Below are 24915 nucleotides of genomic sequence, written 5' to 3'. Positions count from 1 at the left end.
AGATGTCTTTCTAAAAGATAGATACCCTAGTTCAAACAGAAATTAATTCAGGGAAATTCTATGGCCTGTGTTATTCAGGAGGCTTGACTAGATGATCACAAAGCTCTTTTCTGGCTTTATAATCTATTAATTTAATCTTAGTAAGGGCTTTCTTTTGCAAATCAGAAGGAGGTGAGGATGCTCAGCAGTTTGAATGATGGGCTTTAAATAGTCAATATTGCAGATAATGAGTTAGTCCATTAACTTCAATGGCAGTTAAGGGAATTCAATGCTGTGCACGATAGGTCCCTATGTAATGAAACAAGCATTTGGTGGATAGACCCAACCTTAGGTCAAAGCTCCCAGGGAGTTCATTGGGAGCAGGATTGGGCCCTTATTTTGCATAAAGTCTTTCATTCAAAAATCTGTAGACTTAACTAATGCAGTTACAAAGTAAAATTGAGGGAGAGGGGAAACTTGAACGGGAGGACAAGCTAAACTGTTTTCAGACGATTTAGTATTAATAATTACAAGCAAATGGCACTTCTTGCAAAACAAATGAGACAAGATTGTAATGCCGTGGGGAATTTGTGAGGAAGGGAGATGTTGAAAGCCTGTTCTAGTTGGCAGAAGCTAGGGAGAAGAAGACTATTGCACCCCCAGCAGCAACTACTTAATTATCTGTAAAGCAGATCAAGACTGTCATAGCTACATGACGTAGATTTCAAGAATTCGGAATGCTGGTATCTCCCAGAATCAAATACAAGTTGGGCATGTGATTGAAAAAAATCTGCTAGCACAAAGTGACAATTATTTGTTGATTACAGCTACACATTTAAAAGTCTTCAGTTCTGGAGGATGTTATTTCTCTTACTTACTGTGCAGTGCCTGATCCTTCCTGGGCCTTTGCACACTACTGCACTACAAATTAAATATTAGTATATTGCCACTGTACCAAAAAAGGCTAGTATGAAACCTTTTTTTAACTACTCTTGCATTACATAGACAAGCTTTTGCATAGAAGTTAAGCCGTCACTAGAACTTACTCTAACCTGAAGCAGTAGGATGTGTTGTACAGAGTCCTGTCTCGATAGTCTCTAACACAGGGGTCGGCAACCTTTCAGAAGTGGGGTGCCGAGTCTTCATTTATTCTCTCCAATGTAAGGTTTCGCATGCCAGTAATAAGTTTTAATGTTTTTAGAAGGTTTCTATAAGTCTGTAATATATAACTAAACTATTGTTGTATGTAAAATAAATAAGGTTTTTTAAATGTTTAAGAAGCTTCTTTTAAAATTAAATTAAAATGCAGAGCCCCCCCACCTCCCCCACCCCCGGACTGGTGGCCAGGCCCCAGGCAGTGAGAGTGCCACTGAAAATCAGCTCGCGTTGCCTACCCCTGCTCTAACATGTGGGAAAGGGAAGAGGGAAGGTAACATGGAAGCTGTCCCATATGACTAAGCTAAGTCAGCGACTCTGGCTTCCCCTGTTGAATACTGATGCGTTTATTGTATTTTAGGCACTTCGGTATCCCTACTTCCTGGTTGGGCATGCACTGGGCACCTCTCTCTGCATTCAAGAACTGGGCAAGCAGCCGAAAGAACTCCATGATAAAGCAGCACTGCACCGTGTTAAACCTGTTCCTCCTGCACAACCCCCTCCAAAACCCCATGTCCGTCTCTCATCTAGACCATTCCAGCAAAGCCAGTCTTCCCAGTACCTCACGTATCCATATAAAGCAGACTCCTTGGCGACTGACCACGTGACCCAGTTAAAAGAGGACGAGCCTGCTCAGGTGCATCTGCCAGCACTTTGTAGTCAAATTCCTCAGCAGGTGAGGAGGAGTCTGGGATAAGTGATAAACTTGCTCATGACTTTGTGCATTTTTCCTTAATTGGATTTTTTTTTTGTGGTACCTTAAACCAACAGTGCCGTCTTTGTACCTTTTTAATAAAAGGAGAGAAATAGGAATAAAGACTAGCTTGGCTCTCATCTCATGCTGGTGTAAACTGAAAGCAGCTCCACTGAAGTGGGTGGAGTTTTTTGGTGTAAAACAAATAGGTGGGCCCAATTCTTTCTTACTCCAAGACCACTTTACGGTGTTCTGGCATTGTAAAGTGGCCTTAAAGACGATGTAACTGTAGCTTACTCACTTCAAGCCATTTTACACTGCCAGTGTGATGTAAAGTGGTCTTGGTGTAAATGAGACTCAGGCCCAAGTTAGAAGAGAATTGGGCCCACGAGTATTGAAACTAAGAGCCAAGTCTTCAGCAGAACTTATACGTGACCTTCACCTTGTGCATATGCAAAATTGCATGAAGTGCAAACATGCATATGCACCTTAACAGCTGCAAGGACACAAGTGTCAGAATTTTCACCTGCAAAATCTGTTAAGACAAATAGGTTTTGCTGGCACACATTTTAATGCAGGCACAGGCACTGAAGTGCAGGCATATGAACGTACATGCAGTTTTGCACCCACAAGTTGAGTCTGGGGCTAAAAATTCAACATAAGCTGATCACTTTTTGTAGGCTCTATAGTGAAAGACGTATGGAAATTAGAGCTGAAAGAGACTTAAGAGCTCCATTCTTCTGTCAGTGCAGGACTCTCAATCAAGGCAGGAGGAGATGCAGAAGCTAGTATGAACACGTGTGTTACAGAGCAGGTCCTCGGTATATTAGTGGGGCTGGAGGGGATTTATGCTGCTACAGCAAGATCACCACTTGCTTTGTGAAGGAAAAACTGTGTTCTGATTTCCCTCCTCATAATTCCATAGCTCTGTATGACAAATGTTTTGGTTTTCTTCTTCGTAATAACAGAAAATACCGGTTGGGACAGAGAACACAAATGGTGAACTTAAACCAAAGACTAGGCGAAGATGGGGACACATTACTAGAATAATGAAAGGTTCTGAAGAGTGGGATGACTTGGAAGACTTTGATTTTAGCTCTTCCCTCACCAGAACTGATATGAAAAACAAGAGGCGACAGAGTGATGAAGCTCTTTGTAGGTAAGTTGATGTCTCCTCTTCTCACCCCATCCCAACTACTTATTTGCTTTTATTTCCCCCTACATCTCCTCTTGCTCCTTAGCACTTTCTCCCTGTGCTCTCTCTGCCTAACTATAGTGCCGGTAACGGATTCTCTACGTTTGTACTCCCTCTTGGTTCTTGACTTTTTGATTTTTTCCATGCTGTCCCTTATGCTTAGAACAGCCTCTCTGATTTCTTGCACTAGGGCCCCACACTTCTGTTCGATATTTTCTCTGACAAACATGCTTAGCTTGTGAAGGAGGAGGCCTGGGATTACTTTAAATCAAAGCTGCAGAAGCTATCGGAAGCCTGCATTCCAAGAAAGGGGAAAAAATTAATAGGCAGGAGTTGTAGACCAAGCTGGATGAGCAAGCATCTCAGAGAGGTGATTAAGAAAAAGCAGAAAGCATACAGGGAGTGGAAGAAGGGAGGGATCAGCAAGGAAAGCTACCTTATTGAGGTCAGAACATGTAGGGATAAAGTGAGACAGGCTAAAAGTCAAGTAGAGTTGGACCTTGCAAAGGGAATTAAAACCAATAGTAAAAGGTTCTATAGTCATATAAATAAGAAGAAAACAAAGAAAGAAGAAGTGGAACCGCTAAACACTGAGGATGGAGTGGAGATCAAGGATAATCTAGGCATGACCCAATAGCTAAACAAATACTTTGCCTCAGTCTTTAATAAGACTAAAGAGGATCTTAGGGATAATGGTAGCATGACAAATGGGAATGAGGCTATGCAGGTAGACATTACCATATTTGAGGTAGAAGCAAAACTCAAACAGCTTAATGGGACTAAATCGGGGGGCCCAGATAATCTTCATCCAAGAATATTAAAGGAATTGGCACATGAAATTGCAAGCCCATTAGCAAGAATTTTTAATGAATCTGTAAACTCAGGGGTTGTACCGTATGATTGGAGAATTGCTAACATAGTTCCTATTTTTAAGAAAGGGAAAAAACGTGATCCAGGTAACTACAGGCCTGTTAGTTTAACATCTGTAGTGTGCAAGGTCTTGGAAAAAATTTTGAAGGAGAAAGTAGTTAAGGACATTGAAGTCAATGGTAAATGGGACAAAATACAACATGGTTTTACAAAAGGAAGATCATGCCAAACCAACCTGATCTCCTTCTTTGAGAAAGTAACAGATTTTTTAGACAAAGGAAACGCAGTGGATCTAATTTACCTAGATTTCAGTAAGGCGTTTGATACCGTGCCACATGGAGAATTATTCGTTAAATTGGAAAAGATGGGGATCAATATGAAAATTGAAAGGTGGATAAGGAATTGGTTAACAGGGAGACGACAGCAGGTCATACTGAAAGGTGAACTGTCAGGCTGGAGGGAGGTTACCAGTGGAGTTCCTCAGGGATCAGTTTTGGGACCAATCTTATTTAATCTTTTTATTACTGACCTTGGCACAAAAAGTGGGAGTGTGCTAATAAAGTTTGCGGATGATACAAAGCTGGGAGGTATTGCCAATTTAGAGAAGGACCAGGATATCCTACAGGAGGATCTGGATGACCTTGTAAACTGGAGTAATAGTAATAGGATGAAATTTAATACTGAGAAGTGTAAGGTTATGCATTTAGGGGTTAAGAACAAGAATTTTAGTTATAAGCTGGGGACGCATCAGTTAGAAGTAATGGAGGAGGAGAAGGACCTTAGAGCATTGGTTGATCATAGGATGACTATGAGCCACCAGTGTGATATGGCCGTGAAAAAAAAGCTAATGCGGTCTTAGGATGCATCAGGCGAGGTATTTCCAGTAGAGATAAGGAGGTTTTAGTACCGTTATAAAAGGCACTGGTGAGACCTCGTCTGGAATACTGTGTGCAGTTCTGGTCTCCCATGTTTAAGAAGGATGAATTCAAACTGGAACAGGTACAGAGAAGGGCTACTAGGATGATCCGAGGAATGGAAAACTTGTCTTATGAAAGGAGATTCAAGGAGCTTGGCTTGTTTAGCCTAACTAAAAGAAGATTGAGGGGAGATATGATTGCTCTCTATAAATATATCAGAGGGATAAATACCGGAGAGGGAGAGGAATTATTTAAGCTCAGTACCAATGTGGACACAAGAACAAATGGATATAAACTGGCCACCAGGAAATTTAGACTAGAAATTAGACGAAGGTTTCTAACCATCAGAGGAGTGAAGTTTTGGAATAACCTTCCAAAGGAAGCAGTGGGGGCAAAAGATCTATCTGGCTTTAAGATTAAACTCGATAAGTTTATGGAGGAGATGTATGATGGGATAACATGATTTTGGTAATTAAATATTTATGGTAAATAGGCCTAATGGCCTGTGATGGGATATTAGATGGGGTGGGGTCTGAATTACTACAGAAAATTCTTTCCTGGGTGTCTGGCTGATGAATCTTGCCCATATGCTCAGGGTTTAGCTGATCGCCATATTTGGGGTCGGGAAGGAATTTTCCTCCAGGGCAGATTGGAAGAGGCCCTGGAGGTTTTTCGCCTTCCTCTGTAGCATGGGGCACGGGTCACTTGCTGGAGGATTCCCCGCTCCTTGAAGTCTTTAAATAATGATTTGAGGACTTCAGTAGCTCAGACATAGGTGAGAGGTTTTTCGCAGGAGTGGGTGGGTGAGATTCTGTGGCCTGCATTGTGCAGGAGGTCGGACTAGATGATCATAATGGTCCCTTCTGACCTTAGTATCTATGAATCTATAAGTCTTTCAATGCCAATCTCTCAAAATGTATCTTTACCACTTCATGTTTGATCCATCTTAGTGTGTAACATATTATGAGCGGTATTGTGTATGTCTGAATCAGGCTTCCAGTTTCCTTGGGTCAGGGTCAATGGCAAAAACTTAAGCTCTCTAAAGGCACGTCTACATTTAAAGCACTGCGTTGGCACAGCTGCACCAATGCAGCTGTAGCATTTAAGTGAAGATACTCCTATGCCAGAGGCCCTCAAACTGTGGGGTATGCCCCCCGACAGGAATGCAGAGGAATATTCAGGGGGGCATGGCTGAGGCCTGGGCCAGCCCCCACAGGGGGCGGGTGGGGGAGCGTCACCGAGCTCCACTCCTGACACCAGCCCCTAACCACTGGCCCTGCGCCTGCTGGCCAAGGCTCTGCTCCCAGCCCAGCCCCTGCCCCCATCTGTGGCCCCAGCCCCCTTACCTTGTCTGCATCCTCCACTTCCCAGAGCTGTAGCCCAGCTCCAGGGACAGGGGCGCGGACAGGGGTAAGGGGGCACGAAGTAAAAAGTTTGGGGACCACTGTCCTAAACTAACAGAAGAGCTTCTTCTATCAACAGCGCTGTCTTCATGGGGAGTTAACTCGCTCAGGGGTATGGCTTTTTCACACCCCTGAGTGACGTAATTATACTGATTACAGGTATGTCTGCACTGTACACTAAGCCTGGGCTCTGACTCATGTTTGAGCCCAAGCCCCCTTCCATACATACGTACGTGCGCACACATCATTCTGACATGAATCAACAAGTACTCAGGACCTGGGTCCTAGGACTCTGCTTGTGGGGAAGGGGAGGATCAATCTGAGACCCCTAGGACTTGCGTCCAAGCCTTGTCATTCTGCAGTGCGGATGCATCTCAGGCCACAGACCGAAAGTCTGCATAATGCAGTACAGACTTGTAAGTATGTCTGTGAGCCCCAGGTCCAGCTAGTGTAAGCCCAGGTTTACAAAGCAGCGTGAACACTGAAGTGCAGGCTTCGGAACACTGAGTCCACAAGCCTGGGTCTCTCAGACTCCTGTTTACAATGCAGCATAAACATACCCTTAGGCACTTTGCTGATGTTATGCAATGTCTTCCTTTATCTGTACAGCACCAAGCCCATTTTGAACAAATAATTTGTGGAGCTGAGGTGAAAGGAACACTCCGTGTGGATGAAGTGTAAGCTTTGAGCTTGGGGCTAAGCATGGTGATTTCTCTTGGTACAGGTTTGAAAGCATTTTGGATCTGAAGCTCTCAGACAATCTAGGTTCTGGCAACAGCGCCCCTTCCCATGCGTCCTTTCCACGGCAGGACACACCCACCTTGCGAGTTTCTGCAGCCAAGCAGCATTACTTGAAACATTCTAGGTATTTACCTGGTTAGTAGGAAATATTTTCTTGACCTTTCAATGGTGTGGGAAATGGTAATGGATACTTTGGGCCTTATCTTTGACTCAGAGGAAGGGCTATTGCTTTAAAGAAAACAGAGAACACTGGGGTGGGAAGGGGATACCTTGGTAATGGAAAGAGGCTTACAACAAAGAGAGCAGGTTCTAGCATGGCAGAAACGGAGGTAAATCCTGCCCACTGGTATGCTAGAAAGGGATAAGGTGCCAGGAGCAGCTCTCCCATGCAGCATAAGAAGTCATGCAAAATAGCTCTTTAGCACACAAGAGTATGCTAGGAAATGTGCCCAGCTGATGTGCCAGGCTCTGCCTTATGTTCTTCTGCATGGGAGGAGGAGCATACCCCCAAGATGCCTTGCGAATATATAATACTAGTACTAGCAGCAGTAAATGCTAGGTGATAGCAGGTTGGCATTAACTTTCCTGCTGCCCAGGGGAGGAACTAAGTGCACCCTGCAGTGTATTAAAGCAGCCCAATATGTGGAATCAAACCCTACTCTTATGCAGAGGAGTCACCTGCCTGTGAGTCTGCTCATCCTCAGTATGCTGGCACCAGCAATGGGGCAGAATCCAAGTGTGTGGTGCATACACACACACACAATTCTCTTGAGGCATAGCCTTCACTGGGAATGAGATGTCCTTATTTGCGTCACTATAAGACTGGGCCCTTTCTTGTCCGTTCGTGTCACAAGGTTCCAGACAGTGCTTACTTTGTAATGAAAGAGATGCTGGGGCTCAAGCACTTTGGTTACATTCATAACTGATGCAGCAAGCCCAGAGGTGCTGAGGCTATGAACTCCCAAGCCTAGAGATGCCAGGGCTCAGCCCTGGCAGGACCTGGTACAAATTAAGCACTGGTTCTAGGCCCTTCACGCGTGTGTTTGTAAGCATCCAGCAGGAAAATAAGCAGCTCATGATGCCCTGTTTTTACTGAATTTATTTTGACTGAGTTTCACTGTGGAATTCCACAGTTATAAGATTTCAGCTATGCATCTCTGGCAGAACACAGTGCAACAAGTAGCAAGATCAGCGTACCCGGTAGTCAGTGGGACTCCACGAGAATGTTGGGGGCAAAGCTACTGTATTAGGCTTTGAGCTGAGTAATTGATTTTTCAGTTTGGAGGCCAAACGAAAAAAATTCAGTTTGTTTCAAACCACAACTGATTCAGTTTTTTCTCAACAAAACTTGTTTGGGTCGAAATGGAATGTTTTGAATGTTGAATTGGTAGGACTTTATTTTTGACATGGAATGTCATTTCCATTTTTATTCTAAACAAATCACTTCTACGTTTCAGAAAACTTTGGTTTTGTGGTTGAAACTATTTGCCAAATTTGTGAATTGTTTCGGTGTTCTTTTAAAAAAAAAAAAAAAAAAAAAGCTGAAACTTTGTGCAGCTCTAATTTTGATGGTAGCAGACTGGGTCTTAATTATTTTTTTCTTCCCTTAAATACAAATGTGCGTGTAATTGTAAGATAAAGGTTACAATTTTGAACTCTCAGTGTTTTAATGGAATTTTTGGGAGTACTAGTTATGATGCCAAATGTAGATCTTAACACAATCAGCCCTAACCTTTTATTGCGTAGAATTTATTGTATCGTGCCCAAATGTGCATTAGGCACCCCACATAAAATTATATATACACAAACAGACCCTGTCCCAAAGACCCTAAAGGGGCGCACAACTCTCACTGACTTCAGTGTAAACTACACAGATAGCAAAGTAGAATAGGGTATTGTGAAAACCTTAAATTGCCTTTCCTAATTTGAGTGCTTAAAATGGTAACCAGATATTAGCATAAAATGCTGTATTTAATAAGAATAATTTACATTTATGTAGCATTGTTCACCCACCAGGATACCAAAGCACTCTAGATCCCCTTGTATGATTAGGACAAGTATGTAAATATCTGGATCCTTATTCTGAAATGGACTCTCACTGACTTCAGTGGGACTCAGTACAGTAGCGAGGGCCTAAACATGTGGTTATCTTTGCAGGAACAGGGCCCATGTAACACCAGTGATAAGCAACTGGTGTGAGAGGATAGGAAGTATCCCACGTATAGTAGATGCTGAATAGTAGAATATGGAGAGATTTTTGGCTAAGGTCACTGGGGCAAACACCTGCTCCATTTAGATACAAGGGCAAAGCTGCATAATAATTGTGTATGACAAGGATTTCTTAATGGTTAATTATCTCTTTCTTTCCCCAACAGGGATAAGCACAAGGAATAGCATAGTCTCCAGTTCAAGCAAGGATTCTATTATGTCTAAGCCATGGCCCACTTCTAGTTTGCCTGGAAAAGCTTCAGGTGTGGGAGGAGGGGTTAATGGAACGAATTCAGGTAAGAAGCGGTGTTCAGACATTCTAAGGGTATGTCTACACTACGAAATTAGGTTGAATTTATAGAAGTCGGTTTTTTAAAAATCGTTTTTATATAGTCAATTGTGTGTCCCCCCACACAAAATGCTCTAAGTGCATTAACTCGGCAGAGTGCTTCCACAGTACCGGGGCTAGTGTCGACTTCAGGAGTGTTGCACTGTGGGTAGCTTTCCCGCAGTCTCTGCCGCCCATTGGAATTCTGGGTTGAGATCCCAATGCCTGATGGGGCAAAACCCATTGTCGTGGGTGGTTCTGTGTACATGTCATCAGGCCCTCTCTCCCTCTGTGAAAGCAACAGCAGACAATTGTTTCGCGCCTTTTTTCCTGAGTTACCTGTGCAGACGCCATACCAGGGTAAGCATGGAGCCCGCTCAGCTCACTGTCACCGTATGTCTCCTGGGTGCTGGCAGACGCGGTACTGCATTGCTACACAGCAGCAGCAACCCATTGCCTTGTGGCAGCAGACGGTGCCATTGTCATTGTGTCCGAGGTGCTCCTGGCCGCCTTGGTAAGGTCGGTCAGGAGCGCCTGGGCAGACATGGGCGCTGGGACTAAATTAGGAGTGACTTGACCACGTCATTCTTTTAGTTCTGCAGGCAGTCCTATTGTACCATCTTATGGTGAGCAGGCAGGAGATGAGGATGGCTTGCCGTCCTCCTGCGCCATCTGCTGCCAGCCAAAGATCTAAAAGATAGATGGAGTGGATCAAAACAAGAAATAGACCAGATTTGTTTTGTATTCATTTGCTCCCCACTCCCTCCCTCCGTGAAATCAACGGCCAACAATCGTTTTGGTGAGGTCTGTCAGGGGCACCTTGAAAACTTTAATGGAGATTCAATCGTGCCTGAAATACTAGAGGCAGGGATAGCTTAGTGGGTTGAGCATTGGCCTGCTAAACCCAGGGTTTTGAGTTCAATCCTTGAGGGGGCCATTCTGTGTGACGGTTGTTTTTGTTTCTTCTTGATTTAAAGTCACCCCCTTTGTTGATTTTAATTCCCTGTAATCCAACCCTGTAAGCCATGTCGTCAGTCGCCCCTCCTTCCGTCAGAGCAATGGCAGACAATTGTTCTGCGCCTTTTTTCTGTGCAGAAGCTATACCACGGCAAGCATGGAGCCCGCTCAGATCACTTTGGCAATTAGGAGCACATTAAACACCACGTGCATTATCCAGCAGTATATGCAGCACCAGAACCTGGCAAAGCGAAACTGGGCGAGTAGGCGACGTCAGCGCGGTGACAAGAGTGATGAGGACATGGACACAGACTTCTCTCAAAGCACGGGCCCTGGCAATGTGGGCATCATGGTGCTAATGGGGCAGGTTCATCCGGTGGAACGCCGACTCTGGGCCCAGGAAACAAGCACAGAGTGGTGGGACCGCATAGTGTTGTATGTCTGGGACGATTCCCAGTGGCTGCGAAACTTTTGCATGCGTAAGGGCACTTTCATGGAACTTTGTGACTTGCTTTCCCCTGCCCTGAAGTGCATGAATACCAAGAAAAGAGCAGTTGAGAAGCGAGTGGCAATAGCCCTGTGGAAGCTTGCAATGCCAGACAGCTACCGATCAGTCGGGAATCAATTTGGAGTGGGCAAATCTACTGTGGGGGCTGCTGTGATGCAAGTAGCCAAAGCAATCAAAGATCTGCTGATATCAAGGGTAGTGACCCTGGGAAATGTGCAGGTCATAGTGGATGGCTTTGCTGCAATGGGATTCCCTAACTGTGGTGGGGCCATAGACGGAACCCATATCCCTATTTTGGCACCGGAGCACCAAGCCAGCGAGTACATAAACTGCAAGGGGTACTTTTCAATAGTGCTGCAAGCACTGGTGGATCACAAGGGACGTTTCACCAACATCAACATGGGATGGCCGGAAAAGGTACATGACGCTCGCATCTTCAGGAACTCTGGTCTGTTTCAAAAGCTGCAGGAAGGGACTTTATTCCCAGACCAGAAAATAACCATTGGGGATGTTGAAATGCCTATAGTTATCCTTGGGGACCCAGCCTACCTCTTAATGCCAGGGCTCATGAAGCCAAACACAGGCAGCCTGGACAGTAGTCGGGAGCTGTTCAACTACAGGCTGAGCAAGTGCAGAATGGTGGTAGAATGTGCATTTGGACGTTTAAAGGTGCGCTGGCGCAGTTTACTGACTCGGTTAGACCTCAGCTAAACCAATATTCCTGCTGTGATTACTGCTTGCTGTGCGCTCCACAATCTCTGTGAGAGTAAGGGGGAGACGTTTATGGTGGGGTGGGAGGTTGAGGCAAATCGCCTGGCTGCTGGTTACGCGCAGCCAGGCACTGGCGGTTAGAAGAGCACAGGAGGGCGCGCTGCGCATCAGAGAAACTTTGAAAACCAGTTTCATGGCTGACCAGGCTATGGTGTGACAGTTCTATTTGTTTCTCCTTGATGAAACCCTCCGCCCCTTGGTTCACTCTACTTCCCTGTAAGCTAACCAACCTCCCCTCCTCCCTTCAATCACCGCTTGCAGAGGGAATAAAGTCATTGTTGCTTCACATTCATGCATTCTTTATTCATTCATCACACAAATAGGGGGATAGCTACCCAGGTAGCCCAGGAGGGGTGGTGGAGGAATGAAGCACCAGGAGGGGTGGTGGAGGAGGGAAGGACAAGGCCACACAGCACTTTAAAAGTTTAAAACTTATTGAATGCCAGCCTTCTGTTGCTTGGGCAATCCTCTGGGGTGGAGTGGCTGGGTGGCCGGAGGCCCCCACACTGCATTCTTGGGCGTCTGGGTGAGGAGGCTATGGAACTTGGGGAGGAGGGTGGTTGGTTACAGCGGGGCTGTAGCGGCGGTCTGTGCTCCAGCTGCCTTTCCTGCAGCTCATCCATACACTGGAGCATATTAGTTTGATCCTCCAGCAGCCTCAGCATTGAATCCTGTCTCCTCTCATCACACTGCCACCACCTTTCAGCTTCAGCCCTCCCTTCAGCCTGCCACTTACTCTCTTCAGCCCGCCACCTCTCCTCCCGGTCATTTTGTGCTTTCCTGCACTCTGACATTGTCTGCCTCCACGCATTCATCTGTGCTCTGCCAGTGTGGGAGGACAGCATGAGCTCAGAGAACATTTCATCGCGAGTGCATTTTTTTTCTCCTTCTAATCTTCACTAGCCTCTGGGAAGGAGAAGATCCTGTGATCCTTGAAACATATGCAGTTGGTGGAGGGGGAAAAAAGGGACAGTGGTATTTAAAAAGACACATTTTCTAGAACAATGGCTACACTCTTTCACGGTAAACCTTGCTGTTAACATTACATACATAGCACATGTGCTTTCGTTCCAAGGTCGCATTTTGCCTCCGCCCCCTCCCCTCCACCGCATGGCTAGCCCCTCCCTGATCCCCGTGGCTAAGAGCGGGGAACATTTCTGTTCAGCCACAGGCAAACAGCCCAGCAGGAAACGGCACCTCTGAATGTCCCCTTAAGAAAAGCACCCTATTTCAACCAGGTGACCATGAATGATATCACTCTCCGGAGGATAACACAGAGAGATAAAGAACAGATGTAGTTTGAACGCCAGCAAACATACACTGCAATACTTTGTTCTACAATGATTCCCAAGTGCGTACTATTGGCCCAGAGTGGTAAAGTGTCCTACCATGGTGGACGGAATAAGGCTGCCTTCCCCAGAAATCTTTTGCAAAGGCTTTTGGAGTACATCCAGGAGAGCCGCGAATGCCCGGGCAACTTAATCATTAAGCATGCTTGCTTTTAAACCATGTATACTATTTTAAAAGGTACACTCACCAGAGGTCCCTTCTCCACCTGGCGGGTCCAGGAGGCAGCCTTGGGTGGATTCGAGGGGTACTAGCTCCAGGTCCAGGGTGAGAAACAGTTCCTGGCTGTCAGGAAAACCAGTTTCTCCGCTTGCTTGCTGTGAGCTATCTACAACCTCATCATCATCATCATCTTCCTCGTCCCCAAAACCTGCTTCTGTGTTGCCCCCATGTCCATTGAAGGAGTCAAACAACATGGCTGGGGTAGTGGTGGCTGAACCCCCTAAAATGGCATGCAGCTCATCATAGAAGCAGTATGTTTGAGGCTCTGACCCGGAGTGGCCGTTTGCCTTTTTGGTTTTCTGGTAGGCCTGCCTCAGCTCATTAAGTTTCACGTGGCACTGCTTCGGGTCCCTGTTATGGCCTCTGTCCTTCATGCCCTGGGAGATTTTGACAAATGTTTTGGCATTTCGAAAACTGGAACGGAGTTCTGATAGCACGGATTCCTCTCCCCATACAGCAATCAGATCCCGTACCTCCTGTTCAGTCCATGCTGGAGCTCTTTTGCGATTCTGGGACTCCATCATGGTCACCTCTGCTGATGAGCTCTGCATGGTCACCTGCAGCTTGCCACGCTGGCCAAACAGGAAATTGAAATTCAAAAGTTCGCAGGCCTTTTCCTGTCTACCTGGCCAGTGCATCTGAGTGCTGTCCAGAGCGGTCACAATGGAGCACTCTGGGATAGCTCCCGGAGGCCAATACTGTCCACAGTACCCCAAATTTGACCTGGCAAGGCCAATTTCAGCGCTAATCCCCTTGTCGGGGGTGGAGTAAGGAAATCGATTTTAAGAGCCCTTTAAGTCGAAAAAAAGGGCTTCATTGTGTGGACGGATGCAGGGTTAAATCGATTTAATGTTGCTAAATTCAATCTCAACTCCTAGTGTAGACCAGGGCTAAGAGAATTGCGAATGGGGCAGGGTGAGAATTTTTGTAATGGCCTCCCAGTTACTCCAAACCACTTTTTGGATCTTAGGCTACCAAAGGCAAGTTGATCTATCCAATGTTTAGCTTGACTGACAGCTCGAAATCTAATCAGTTTAAGATCTTTTCACATACTACACCAATCCCTGAGTTCCCTTGCCAGTTTTTGTGAAATCATCATTTTCTTATTTCCAATTTTTTTCCCTCTCCCTGTTGCCATACAGTGGAGTCGCATCTTACGTGGGAGTTAGATTCTAAAGTCAGCGCGTAAGGCAAAAATTCTGTATAGTCAAAATTACCCTTGAAAATCCCTTAAATCGCCCATAAAGTCTACTGTACAGTATACTGTACATGGTTTTGTGTATACAACCCTGTACAGTAATATGTATATAGTAATATACAGTATATAATGAGTACACAGTCTTCATGTTTTTGAGGTTGAAGCAGTTCCTAAAACTGTTAAGCCAACCTTAGCTGGCTTTGAATTCTTTCTCATCAGAAGGCTGTCCCCCTACGGCAGAAGGTTTGAACAGCGCATAGAGGCTAAGAGCCTTTTCTTGCAACGTGTTGCCATCAATAGGCACATGTTTACGGTTCATGTCTTCCAGCCATAAGTTTAATCCCTTTTCAGTCTTCACTAAAGTCTTATCAGGCACCTGGTTCATCACCTTAGCAGTTATTGAAGCACTTGATGCTACGGCTTGACGAATTTCTCTCTTTCGAATCTTGCGGGCATGGATGCTAGATTCATTGAGGCCATATTTACGCTCCACGTTGGAGACTGACTTACCGTCTCTCAATAAGTCCAACACAGCCAGTTTTTCCTCCAGCATTGGAACAGATCGCTGTTTCTTCGGTTGAGCACCAGACGAAGTAGTTGGCTTGCGTTTAGGGGCCATGTTGTACGAAAAATACATACAGTATCTTTAAACACTAGAATCACACTCAGCACGGCGAGATGCTCACACTATGAGCGTCACGCGGGAACTGAGACCGACTGAGGGAACAGCAGATTCATGTCTCCCATCTCACACTCACTCCAGGGCATATGCTCATTGAGTGGAATGGTGGGCGGAATCGCCTGCACTATTTACAGGTATCTTGTTTTTCTTTTTTTTTACCGAGCACGTATAGTTGAATTTGCGTAAGTTAAATGCGTTATGATGTGACTCACCTGTATAAACAAGTTTCAGAGTAACAGCCGTGTTAGTCTGTATTCGCAAAAAGAAAAGGAGTACTTGTGGCACCTTCGAGACTAACCAATTTATTTGAGCATAAGCTTTTGTGAGCTTATGCTCAAATAAATTGGTTAGTCTCTAAGGTGCCACAAGTACTCCTTTTCTTTCTGTATAAACAAATCACACAAATGGGGAGAGCTGACTGTATAGAAGAATGGATTAAACTGACTATACAAAGTGATGTCAAATACATAAAGTAATCAAACACATTTTCTCATTAATCTTCTTTCAGTACATTAGATGCTATTGTTCAATTGTAGCTAAAAAGAAAAATCCAGAGGGAAGCATGATTTTAAGTTTGTGGTTAGAGAGAGGTGGGTGAGGTAATATCTTTTGTGGCGAGAGACAAGCTTACACAGAGCTCTTCTTCAGTCTGGGAAACAGTTAGGGTTTGTCTACACTGACTGCACTATAGCACTTTCTGAAGATGCCACCTATGCCAACGGGAGAGGTTCTCATTGATGCTTGCAAAGTTGCCATTGAAGAGAGGTTTTCAGCAGAAAGCTTTACATTCGCAGTAAAATTGGATGAGCATATAAGTGATGCAGCAAATGGCTAAAACCAGGACGTTGTCCCAATAAGTGAAGCTTTCCATAGTAACATTAAAACGGAGAGGCTGTCTCTTCATTTAGAAATGTTAAGTGATATTTGCAGATTGAGAAATTGCCAGCTTAATTCGGTGAGCGAAGTGAAGCAATTTCTGAAACAAAACGAAGGCTTGATTGACATGTTGTCAGAAGTTACAATTCTCCTGAAATTATTCTACACAATTCCAACTCCAACCTGCACCGCTGAGTGATCATTCAGTTGCCTGCGCAGACTGAAAAATTATTTGCGAACGCAGTGAGCCAAGAATGTCTAAATCACTTGGCATTTCTACACAGTCATAAGAATTCTACCTCTGAACTGGATGTTGCAAGTCTCCTGGATGACTTCATTTCAAGAACCAAATGATGACGAAAAGTGTTTGCTACCTCCTGAAGAATATCACAAAAGAAGGGGCTACATTTTGTTTTAATTTTAGAAAGTATTTGCTTTTGAGGGTTATTGATCCAAGAGTGCTTGGTTGTTTCTGTATTCAAAAGAGTATTATTAAAGTTGATAGGCTTAGTTAAATACGTTTTTCTTACGATAGTGATATTGTGCAATATAGGGAAACTGTTAAACGCTTACTGTTTCCAGTCCATTTTTACATTATTTTAAAAAATATATATCTGCTTACAAGGCAAGTACGGAGGGCCGGACTTGGACGCATTCTGGGCACCACCAAACATTATACCAACCTCCCACCCCTCTAAGTAGCTTATTCTAAGTGCTAGAGTGGCACAGCTGCAGCGCGGTAAGTGTAGACAAGCCCTCAGAGTATGGCTGCTAAATACAAACTGGAAGAGATTGTTAGCATAAGTAGCTGGCACATATTTCAAGGGACTATTCAAGGAGAAGTGGCCTGTTAACACCCTTCCAGTCATAGAGGTGAAAGAAGCAGGTGGGGAAGCTGTTAGTGGGTTATAGATTGTTGTAATAAGCAATAAATCCAGTGTCCCTTTTTAAAAAAAAAAATCTTAAAAATAATTCTTCATGGTTTTATTTTTTCCCTTTCAATCCCTGTTACTTTATTTGTAGTAAATAATGAGGGAGTTCTTAATATTTTTTTAAATGTAAACAATTACTGTGAATTACCACTCTAAATGATAGTCTGTGGGCCAGGGAAAGAGAATGAGAATGACTCTGCACTTTGATAGACAGGGCACTCACTACCATTCAAGTTCCTGCTCCAATTACTATTTATAAAAAGTGGAATAGTTTCAAGAGGAGAGGCTGAAAAGGGACCACACTAAAATATCCCATGGCCCACTGGCAAGGGCACTCTCCCGCAATGCGAGAGAACCAGGTTCAAATCTTTTTTTCTCCACATCGAGCAGAAGGAGAAATTGAAGCCGGGTGCCCCACATCTGAGGTGAGTGCCCTAGGCCAAAGCTTATCCAGGAGCTGTCACTGCAACAAATCCTCCGCCTGCTTGTGTCTGAATGCCTGAAAAAGTTGGTGATTATATTACCGTAACATTTCACACACAGATTTTTTTTTTTTTTTTTAACTTTGATTTGCTGAAAAATGATCAAACCCATTTCAGGTTGAAACATACATCGTTTTTATTCTTAAACAGCAAACCAAAAAAATCTGTTGCCCAACTCTGTTTTGGGACACGCTTCTGCTCCCCTTAATTTGGTGTAACTCACTGATTTCTATGAGAATTTTGCCGGGCAGCAAAGGGCCTAATCTTGCAAGGTAATAGAAGGCCCCTAATGTAGATGCTCAGCGCATTTAAGCTCAGCTCTAAAGGAAAGACTGCAGGAATTGGGCCCCCTCAGCTGGGTCTCTCTTCTCTGGGAGGCCATGTCTACACTACGGCAGCATAACTATAGTGCTGTACTGTACTAGTGCCATAGTGTAGACACTTCCTACAGTGACAGAGGAGGAGGGTTTTCTATTGCTATAGGAACGCCACCTCCCCAAGCAGTGGTAGCTAGCTGTGTCTATGCCGGCAGTTAGATCGGTATAGCTGCAGCACTCAGCCGTAGTTGTCTCAACCTCACGTCCAAGTGCAGACCAGGCCTTAGTGTTTCATGCAGTGTGAGGGTGCCAGCCTTCCAGATAAGTACGTAACAGGCCAGATCCGCAGCTGGTGTGAATCAGCATAGCTCCATTGACTGACTTACACCAGGTAAATATTTTGTCCAGTCTTCAGTGTGCCCCACCAGTACACCATTTTTGAAATACCTTCACAAGAGCTACAGGAAAGTAGGGTGTGTGTGTGTATGTGTTTCATTGTACACTGACTTCGTGTTTCTGATCACTTACAAATTCTTTCAGGGCACTCAGGATTGAGCAGGTTGACGGGTGGTTATGTCTCTTCATTTCTGAAGAAGGAAATAGGCTCTGCTGGGCAGAGGGTTCAGTTAGCACCAGTTGCAGATCCATCTTCTAGTAAGTATAACTCTGAGTTTGGTTGTTTGCTTGTTTGGGCAATAATGCTGTCTGTTGATAAACTGTCTAGTCAAAAGTGCTTGACCACACTTTATTTCATTATGAAATATACTCAAGAGACCAAATAACCAATGTCAGTCAGGTTTATTAATATGATACAGGAGAGAGGTTCTGTACGATACCAGTCTCCAAGGAGCAGTCCTGTGCAGCAGTGTTACATTCACCTTGCACAGAAGGTGTGCTCCTCAAAATTACATTCCAAAAGCCATCTTCTTAGACCCTGATTGTTTGCCAATAAAAAGGTACTACGTATATCACCTGAAACTAGAGTCAATTAATCAGCTTTTTTTACCTTGTTTCTGGTACCATGATGTACCCCTTTATCTTTTATTCTGAACCCACACATTCCAGGTCAGGATGCATCCTTATCTTTGTTCTGGGTGCATGCCTTCCAGATACTAAGAAGTGTGAAGACCCCTCCTAGGTCTGTACCAGGATAAATAGGTTTGTGAGGGTAACTCCCTTTCTGTGGCTGTGAGGAAACAATTATATGTCCTGATACTGACGGTTTTCCTATCTACTTAAGCCAAAGTTTACTTCAGCTAATGCAAGCTAATGTTATGGGATACTTAGCATAGGTGAACAAGATTGTGGAATAGGCCAGTTTAGGCTGTATCACGGTTACAATATTTGTGCTTAATGTATACTAATATATGGTGAGGATAGTGCATATTATGATATATGCTAACCAGCATATTAGACAACACAGTGTCTGCAGCATTAATCTTCAGTTTTTATATTTGACTTTATTGTAAAGAAGTGAGTCATTAGAGCTATAGGTCCTGATCTTGCAACTCTTACTCATGTTACAAGGGTTGCAGGATTAAGTCTATTCTGACTTCTTTAAACTGTTCTAAAACATCAGTTTTACCAATTAAACAAAAGTATAGCCTGTACTCCGCAACACAGCCATCCCAGAATGCACAGCTGCTATTACCACCAAAGGTGGGTGTCACCGTGCACATCACTCACCACTGTATCTCCCCGGGGCACTTCTCCATAGCCCTAGCATCTTCTTCACCGTCCATCAGGGCCTGCAACTACCCAGTTTCAGTAGCCAGCCAGGAGCTCCTCTTGCTCCCTCAGTCCCTCCCAGCAGTTGCTCTGTCCAAGGTGCCGCAGGTCTCTCAGCCTGTTAGAGAGACAGACTTCACTCCTTGAGCTCCAGGCAGAGGCTGACACGCTCTGCAGCTTTTTTAATGTGGGACTGCTAGGCCCAGATTGGCTGCTCCTAACCCTTTCTCTGCCAGCATGGGGTAAACACCTCATCAGAGTGGGATTTTCAGAAGCACCTTAGTGATTTAGGAGCACAAGTCTCAAAAACCCCACACTAAATTGTCTATTCATTATAAAAAAACAGAGTTTATTTGCAGCTTGAGTAAGAACAGAGTAAACACTGGGGCACAGATTCACACTCTGCTCCATCCCTTCTGTACCCCTTTTGGCAACTCAAAGGGGCTGGAGAATAACCACATCTCCTCAGCCTGGGATTCCCTCATTGGGGGGGATTCTACTGCTGGTACAAAGCCCGAGTAGTCCACTTCTGTGCCACCCCCCACTTGCAGCCCCCAGTCAAAGGGCTATTATGCTCCAGATATTCTCTGCTAGCACGTAGCCCTTTGTGGTCCTATCTAGTGAGGATATTTTAGTGCAGCCTTGAGGCTGCTTTAAAGTATGCTGGGGCCAAGCACAGAACTGGCCCCAAAATCAGCAAGCTGCAAATTGGTTCTTTTGCACCCCATCTCTTGCTGCATCCAGCAGATACTGGGCACAGTAGAGAATCTGGTCTGAGGAGGGATCTTGGCATATGGCTCATCATATTATTATTTCACGTATCCTGATCTTTTTATTTTATTTCTTTAAATACAACTTGGCTCTACAGTTGCAGCATCTAACAGAGAAAGTATACAGTGGCTTTTTTTAAGGAGCAATTCCTCCAGCTGAACCAGTCTGTAACAGGGTTTAGCAGGGCCTCCTTTGTTCCTGCCTCTGCTGTGTTCCAAAAACCACTCAGAGACCTTCTAGCTCACCAGTGCAGTTTATTTACAGGGTGCTATCCCACCACCTTCTCACCACATACAGCTTACAGGTTTCAGCCTTAAGAGCGTCTCAGTTTCTGCAGCCAGGAGGGAAGAGTTACCCCTGTCCTTCCACTCTCTATCTCCCCGCCCTCTGGGGCCTGTATATAGCCACGGCTAATTAGGCTGGAAACTGTTTTCCCCTTTGCCAATGAGGCATACATTTCTCTAGCCAGCTCCAATTTAACTGGATTGGGGCTGGAGAGACAGAGGGCAGGCTCCGGGGTTCAGCCCAGCACCCTGTCATACAGTCACTGAAACTTTATCTAATGGCTTTTCTTCTTCTCATTTGTAGATATCGCTTCTCTGAAGTCTGTCAGACCTCATATTGGGCGGCCATCATTTAATACACCTTCAAAAAGCACACCAGCATTAATGCCGCGTCCACCGCCAATTCAGCCAATCCATGGACGCACTGACTGGTCTTCAAAGTACGGAGCTCACCGATGACTTGCAGAAAGCACTTTCTGTTGAAGCACTGCACATTTCTCATGAAATGTTGACCAGTGCTATACCATTTGCCATGACTTTGTAAGCCTGTGATTTGAAAGAAACCTTATCTTCTTTGAGCAAGACATTTCAAGACTTTTTTTTTTAGTTTTATTTGTATTGATTTGAATTCAATCTTATACCTTTTTGTATAAAATTGTTTTGTTATATGATCAGGTTCAATTATTTTCTTAAAACCAATACATTTTGTATATATGGCTTGAGGTTTTGGGCATTTTATACGATAAACTTTGTAATGAACTCGATAAAAATTTAATATTTCCTTTGTCAGGTCCAAATATTTTATACAAGTAAATAGAATGTAGCAGACTGAGGCAGTATTGCAAAGGAGATACAATTGTGAGAAAGGGGCATTTGCCAAATATTGTTTTGTGGTGGAGTTTGATGTTCTGAATGGGACGTATGAGGCAAGGCGGTCAATCAAACTGATTAACCCAGCCTTATTTCAGCACCATGCTGCGCGAGCTGGATGCGATTGTCAGCCTTTCACCTGCTTTGGGCTGACTTAATATGAAAGACTAAGGGCCTGAACTTGCTCTCCTTGAGGTCAATGGCAGGTGGATTGGGCCCTAAGTCAATCACAGGCTTATTGAAGGGTGGTTTTTAGCTTTGGCTGGTGTTCGTAAATTTGTCTTCATGCTGTTTTTGCTGCCTGTCAGTTTTACAGTTCTGGGGCTGATCCTGTAATCCCGAAGCCAAATCCCTGCTAACTACACTGGGAGTTTGGCCTGAATGAGGCCAGCAGGATTAGGCTGCTAGTTTGACTACATTCAGCCTGTTTCTAATGCTGTCTCCATTCAGTAAGTATTCTGTGGATTTTGCTCATCTGTCCTGAAGTGCCGCTTCAGACTTAACTGTTGTTGTCGTCTTTCAGAGTGAAAATAAAACATGCTGCATAGGGGGCTGCTCCTATTAGTCAATTATAACATTCCTAAAGACTTCCACGGAGCAAAGTCAGACCATGTTTTTGTAGGGCAAGTAGGAGCTGGAGAAATATTTGAGGCACTATTGAATATGACAAAGCTGGCTCACAGGCAGACTAACGTAGTATTAGTGATGCACCAGCAGCGAAGTTTAAGAAACCATATATGCAGCTGACGTAATTTCTATGGCTTTGTTTTCCAGCCTGATTCCCTTAGTGTATCAGATGCAGTTTTTATAAACAAGTAAATTTCAATCAACAGTTACAGTGCTGATTTAGCTTACCTTCCCATGTTGTTAAATATAGATCAGTTTCCATAAACATAGTCTTATTGGCTATTTTGTTATAGGAAGCATTTAGGATCAAATTCTGGTCCCCGTGATGTCCATGGCAAAAATCTCAGTTGATTTCATTGAGACCAGGATTTGACTTATGCAGTGGGGAAAAAGTAACATGGTAGAGAAGTTACAAGGGTTACTGACAGAGAAAAGCAGCCAAATAGGCAGGTACAAAACTGAGTGGGGATTGCCCTCTCCATTCTAAATGTTTAGCTTATCAAAGTGCACTGGAAAAGGCCACCTCCCCTTTCTAGCAAAAATGTGCAAAAAGGAAAGAAAATAATCTGTGTATTTCACCACACAGAAAACCCTCCCTGATCTCTCGAGGATAAAAGGCTTGGGAATGGCCTTGTATTCATATGGAGCCTGATAATTCACAGGCAGGCCTGGGCCCAACCCCAGCGTATCCGTGCAGAGTGCCTCTTTCTTTGCACTCTTTCCAAGACCCTCTTCCCCTGAGCTAGCCTAGTGGCTACATTGCTCTTGAGTTTCCCCAATCTATCTGCACACTGCCTCCCCTTCCAAAGGGCAGAAGCTGGATTGGAAAGTAATTCTGTGGACTAATTTCTGCTGGACTTCCCTACAAAAACCACTTCATTTTGGGTGGAGAATATGCCCTAGGGCAATTTCTCTGCCAGTCCCGTTCTGAAATCAGCAGAGCACCAAATATGATTTGCTTATGTAGAGAGAGAGGAGCAGCTGCTGGCTCAGCTGTAGGAGAGAGCGGGATGGATAGTGGCGAGTGCCTTTGTTCTATGCACTGTGACAACAGGTGGGCAGCATATGCTGCTCTCCACACAATGCAATGAAGGAGCAAAATGGTCTATGCATTATTTAAAAATTAATATGTACATAGGATCTTCACAGAATCGCATCATGGCTCTCTAATCCTCACCACCCAGGCTTTGTTACCAGTTAACTAGCAAACACTCATTTTCAAACCTATAGGTACTTGCTAACAGAGCTGTGATGTTGGTGTACACACAAGGAAGTAAAACAGAGCCATTTTGAATTATGCAGCACTAGATGCATGTACTGGGGGAAGGGGTGGGGTGGGGTGGGAGGAGTGTTTGCCAAGTGGAAAGGGAAAAAATTGTGTATTTACATTTTTTAAAACATATAGAATAAGAACTGACTGTTTCCTGTCTGGAAATCAAAATCTTCATTTATATTTAGAGATCGTTTTAATTTATTTATAATGAATGAACTGACACTAACAAGGGAGATGTTTGGACCTATACAATATCTAGCTAGGTGTTTGTAAATAGTCTATTCTGCTGTGACCGTATGCCCCTAATTCTCATAAATGGTCGTAGTGCCTATCATTGTCAGAATAGAGTATTTAGAGCCCAATCCTGCAACCCTTACTCAGGCAAGCAAGTAATTTGCTGGAGTAAGGGGTTCAGAATCATAGCTAGTCCTGCAAAGGGATCCACAAGAAGGGTCATAAGGTTATTCGGTGCAGGAATAAGGATCTGCATTCAAACCCCTTTGCAAATGTGGGGGCCTTTATTTGTCAAACCTAAACAGCTCACATTCAAAAATTGTCTACTCAAGTTTTAAATTAAACAGATGTAATGCATAGATTCACTCAGTAGCAAGTGTATCGTGGGCACAATCCTGCAGTCTTTACTCAGGCAAACTCACACTGAGCTCATTGAGAGTTTTTGCTTGAATAGGGACTGCAGGGTTGGGCTATATCATTTTTATTTTTATTTAATGTTTTCTTTGATTTGTTCTGTTTAGATGGGAAAAAGTAGAGAATGTACATTGCATTGAAAACCTGACCAAAAGCAATATATTTGTAAGAAAACATATCACATGCAAAATATTACCTATCTCTTAGCAGGTTCTGCAGCATTTTTATGCTAAGTATATGATTTTGATTTTTAGAATGATTTTACCATTTACAGTTTCTCATACTCATGTGTAATATGTAATAATGACCTTAATATGAAGGAGTCAGACCTTGGGTTGACATATTAATCTGTATTATCTTGATTCTTCTTAAATTATGTGCAGAGAAATAAAATGAAATTAGTACAGAAACCCTCCCCACACTGTTTACAGATTCATTAAAAATGCTTTAGCGAAAGTACTTACCCTAAGATGGGGAGAAAAATATTTATTGAAAGAAATGAAAACCCAGAAGATTTTCTATTTGTTTTTTTTTTTCAGTGTGTGTGTTATTGGGGGTGGATGTTTAAACTGTTTAATTCCTTCTGTGTAAAGAGCCTGCTGCCCAGAATAAAGTTACTCTTGAAGAGATGTTGACTTAAGTGTTGTTTTTCATTCAGATGCTAATATCTAGGGATAGTTAATTATATTTTTAAATAATAACCCTTGCATTTAATCCCTTTTGAATTTTGCTTCTAACAAAGATCTTTTTGTCTGCAAGTTCCGGGTTATGATCTTCATCCAAATATGTGACATTTTGTCAGCTTCTGTCCCTTACAGTTAAACACTGAGATCCTCTCCATTAAGGCCACTAACGGTGTTGGAGAGTTAGAGCTTGATGGCTGAGCCAAACCTGAGTGTCTCTGCAACCCCAATCACCCAGCAGCAATGCCC

The 24915-nt window shown here is 43.9% G+C and overlaps 1 protein-coding gene across 4 annotated transcripts in view; it reads left to right on the top strand.

Moving 5' to 3' along the window:
• CILK1 (ciliogenesis associated kinase 1) overlaps window positions 1–24610 on the top strand; it is a 53934-nt gene extending 29324 nt beyond the window's left edge. For all 4 annotated transcript variants that reach the window (XM_073336255.1, XM_073336254.1, XM_073336256.1 and 1 more), the window contains 6 exons: window positions 1496–1810; window positions 2797–2987; window positions 6938–7089; window positions 9330–9458; window positions 18323–18436; window positions 20870–24610. In XM_073336255.1, the coding sequence (XP_073192356.1) occupies window positions 1496–1810; window positions 2797–2987; window positions 6938–7089; window positions 9330–9458; window positions 18323–18436; window positions 20870–21024 (1056 nt within the window). In that variant the 3' untranslated portion in view covers window positions 21025–24610. The remainder of the gene's footprint in view (window positions 1–1495; window positions 1811–2796; window positions 2988–6937; window positions 7090–9329; window positions 9459–18322; window positions 18437–20869) is intronic.
• Window positions 24611–24915: the final 305 nt, after the last annotated feature.

This window comes from Lepidochelys kempii, chromosome 3 (genome assembly GCF_965140265.1).
Source record: "Lepidochelys kempii isolate rLepKem1 chromosome 3, rLepKem1.hap2, whole genome shotgun sequence".
NCBI classification, from domain to species: Eukaryota; Metazoa; Chordata; order Testudines; family Cheloniidae; genus Lepidochelys; species Lepidochelys kempii.
Note: the sequence above shows the minus strand (reverse complement) of the source record. Positions and strands in the feature narration are given on the sequence as shown.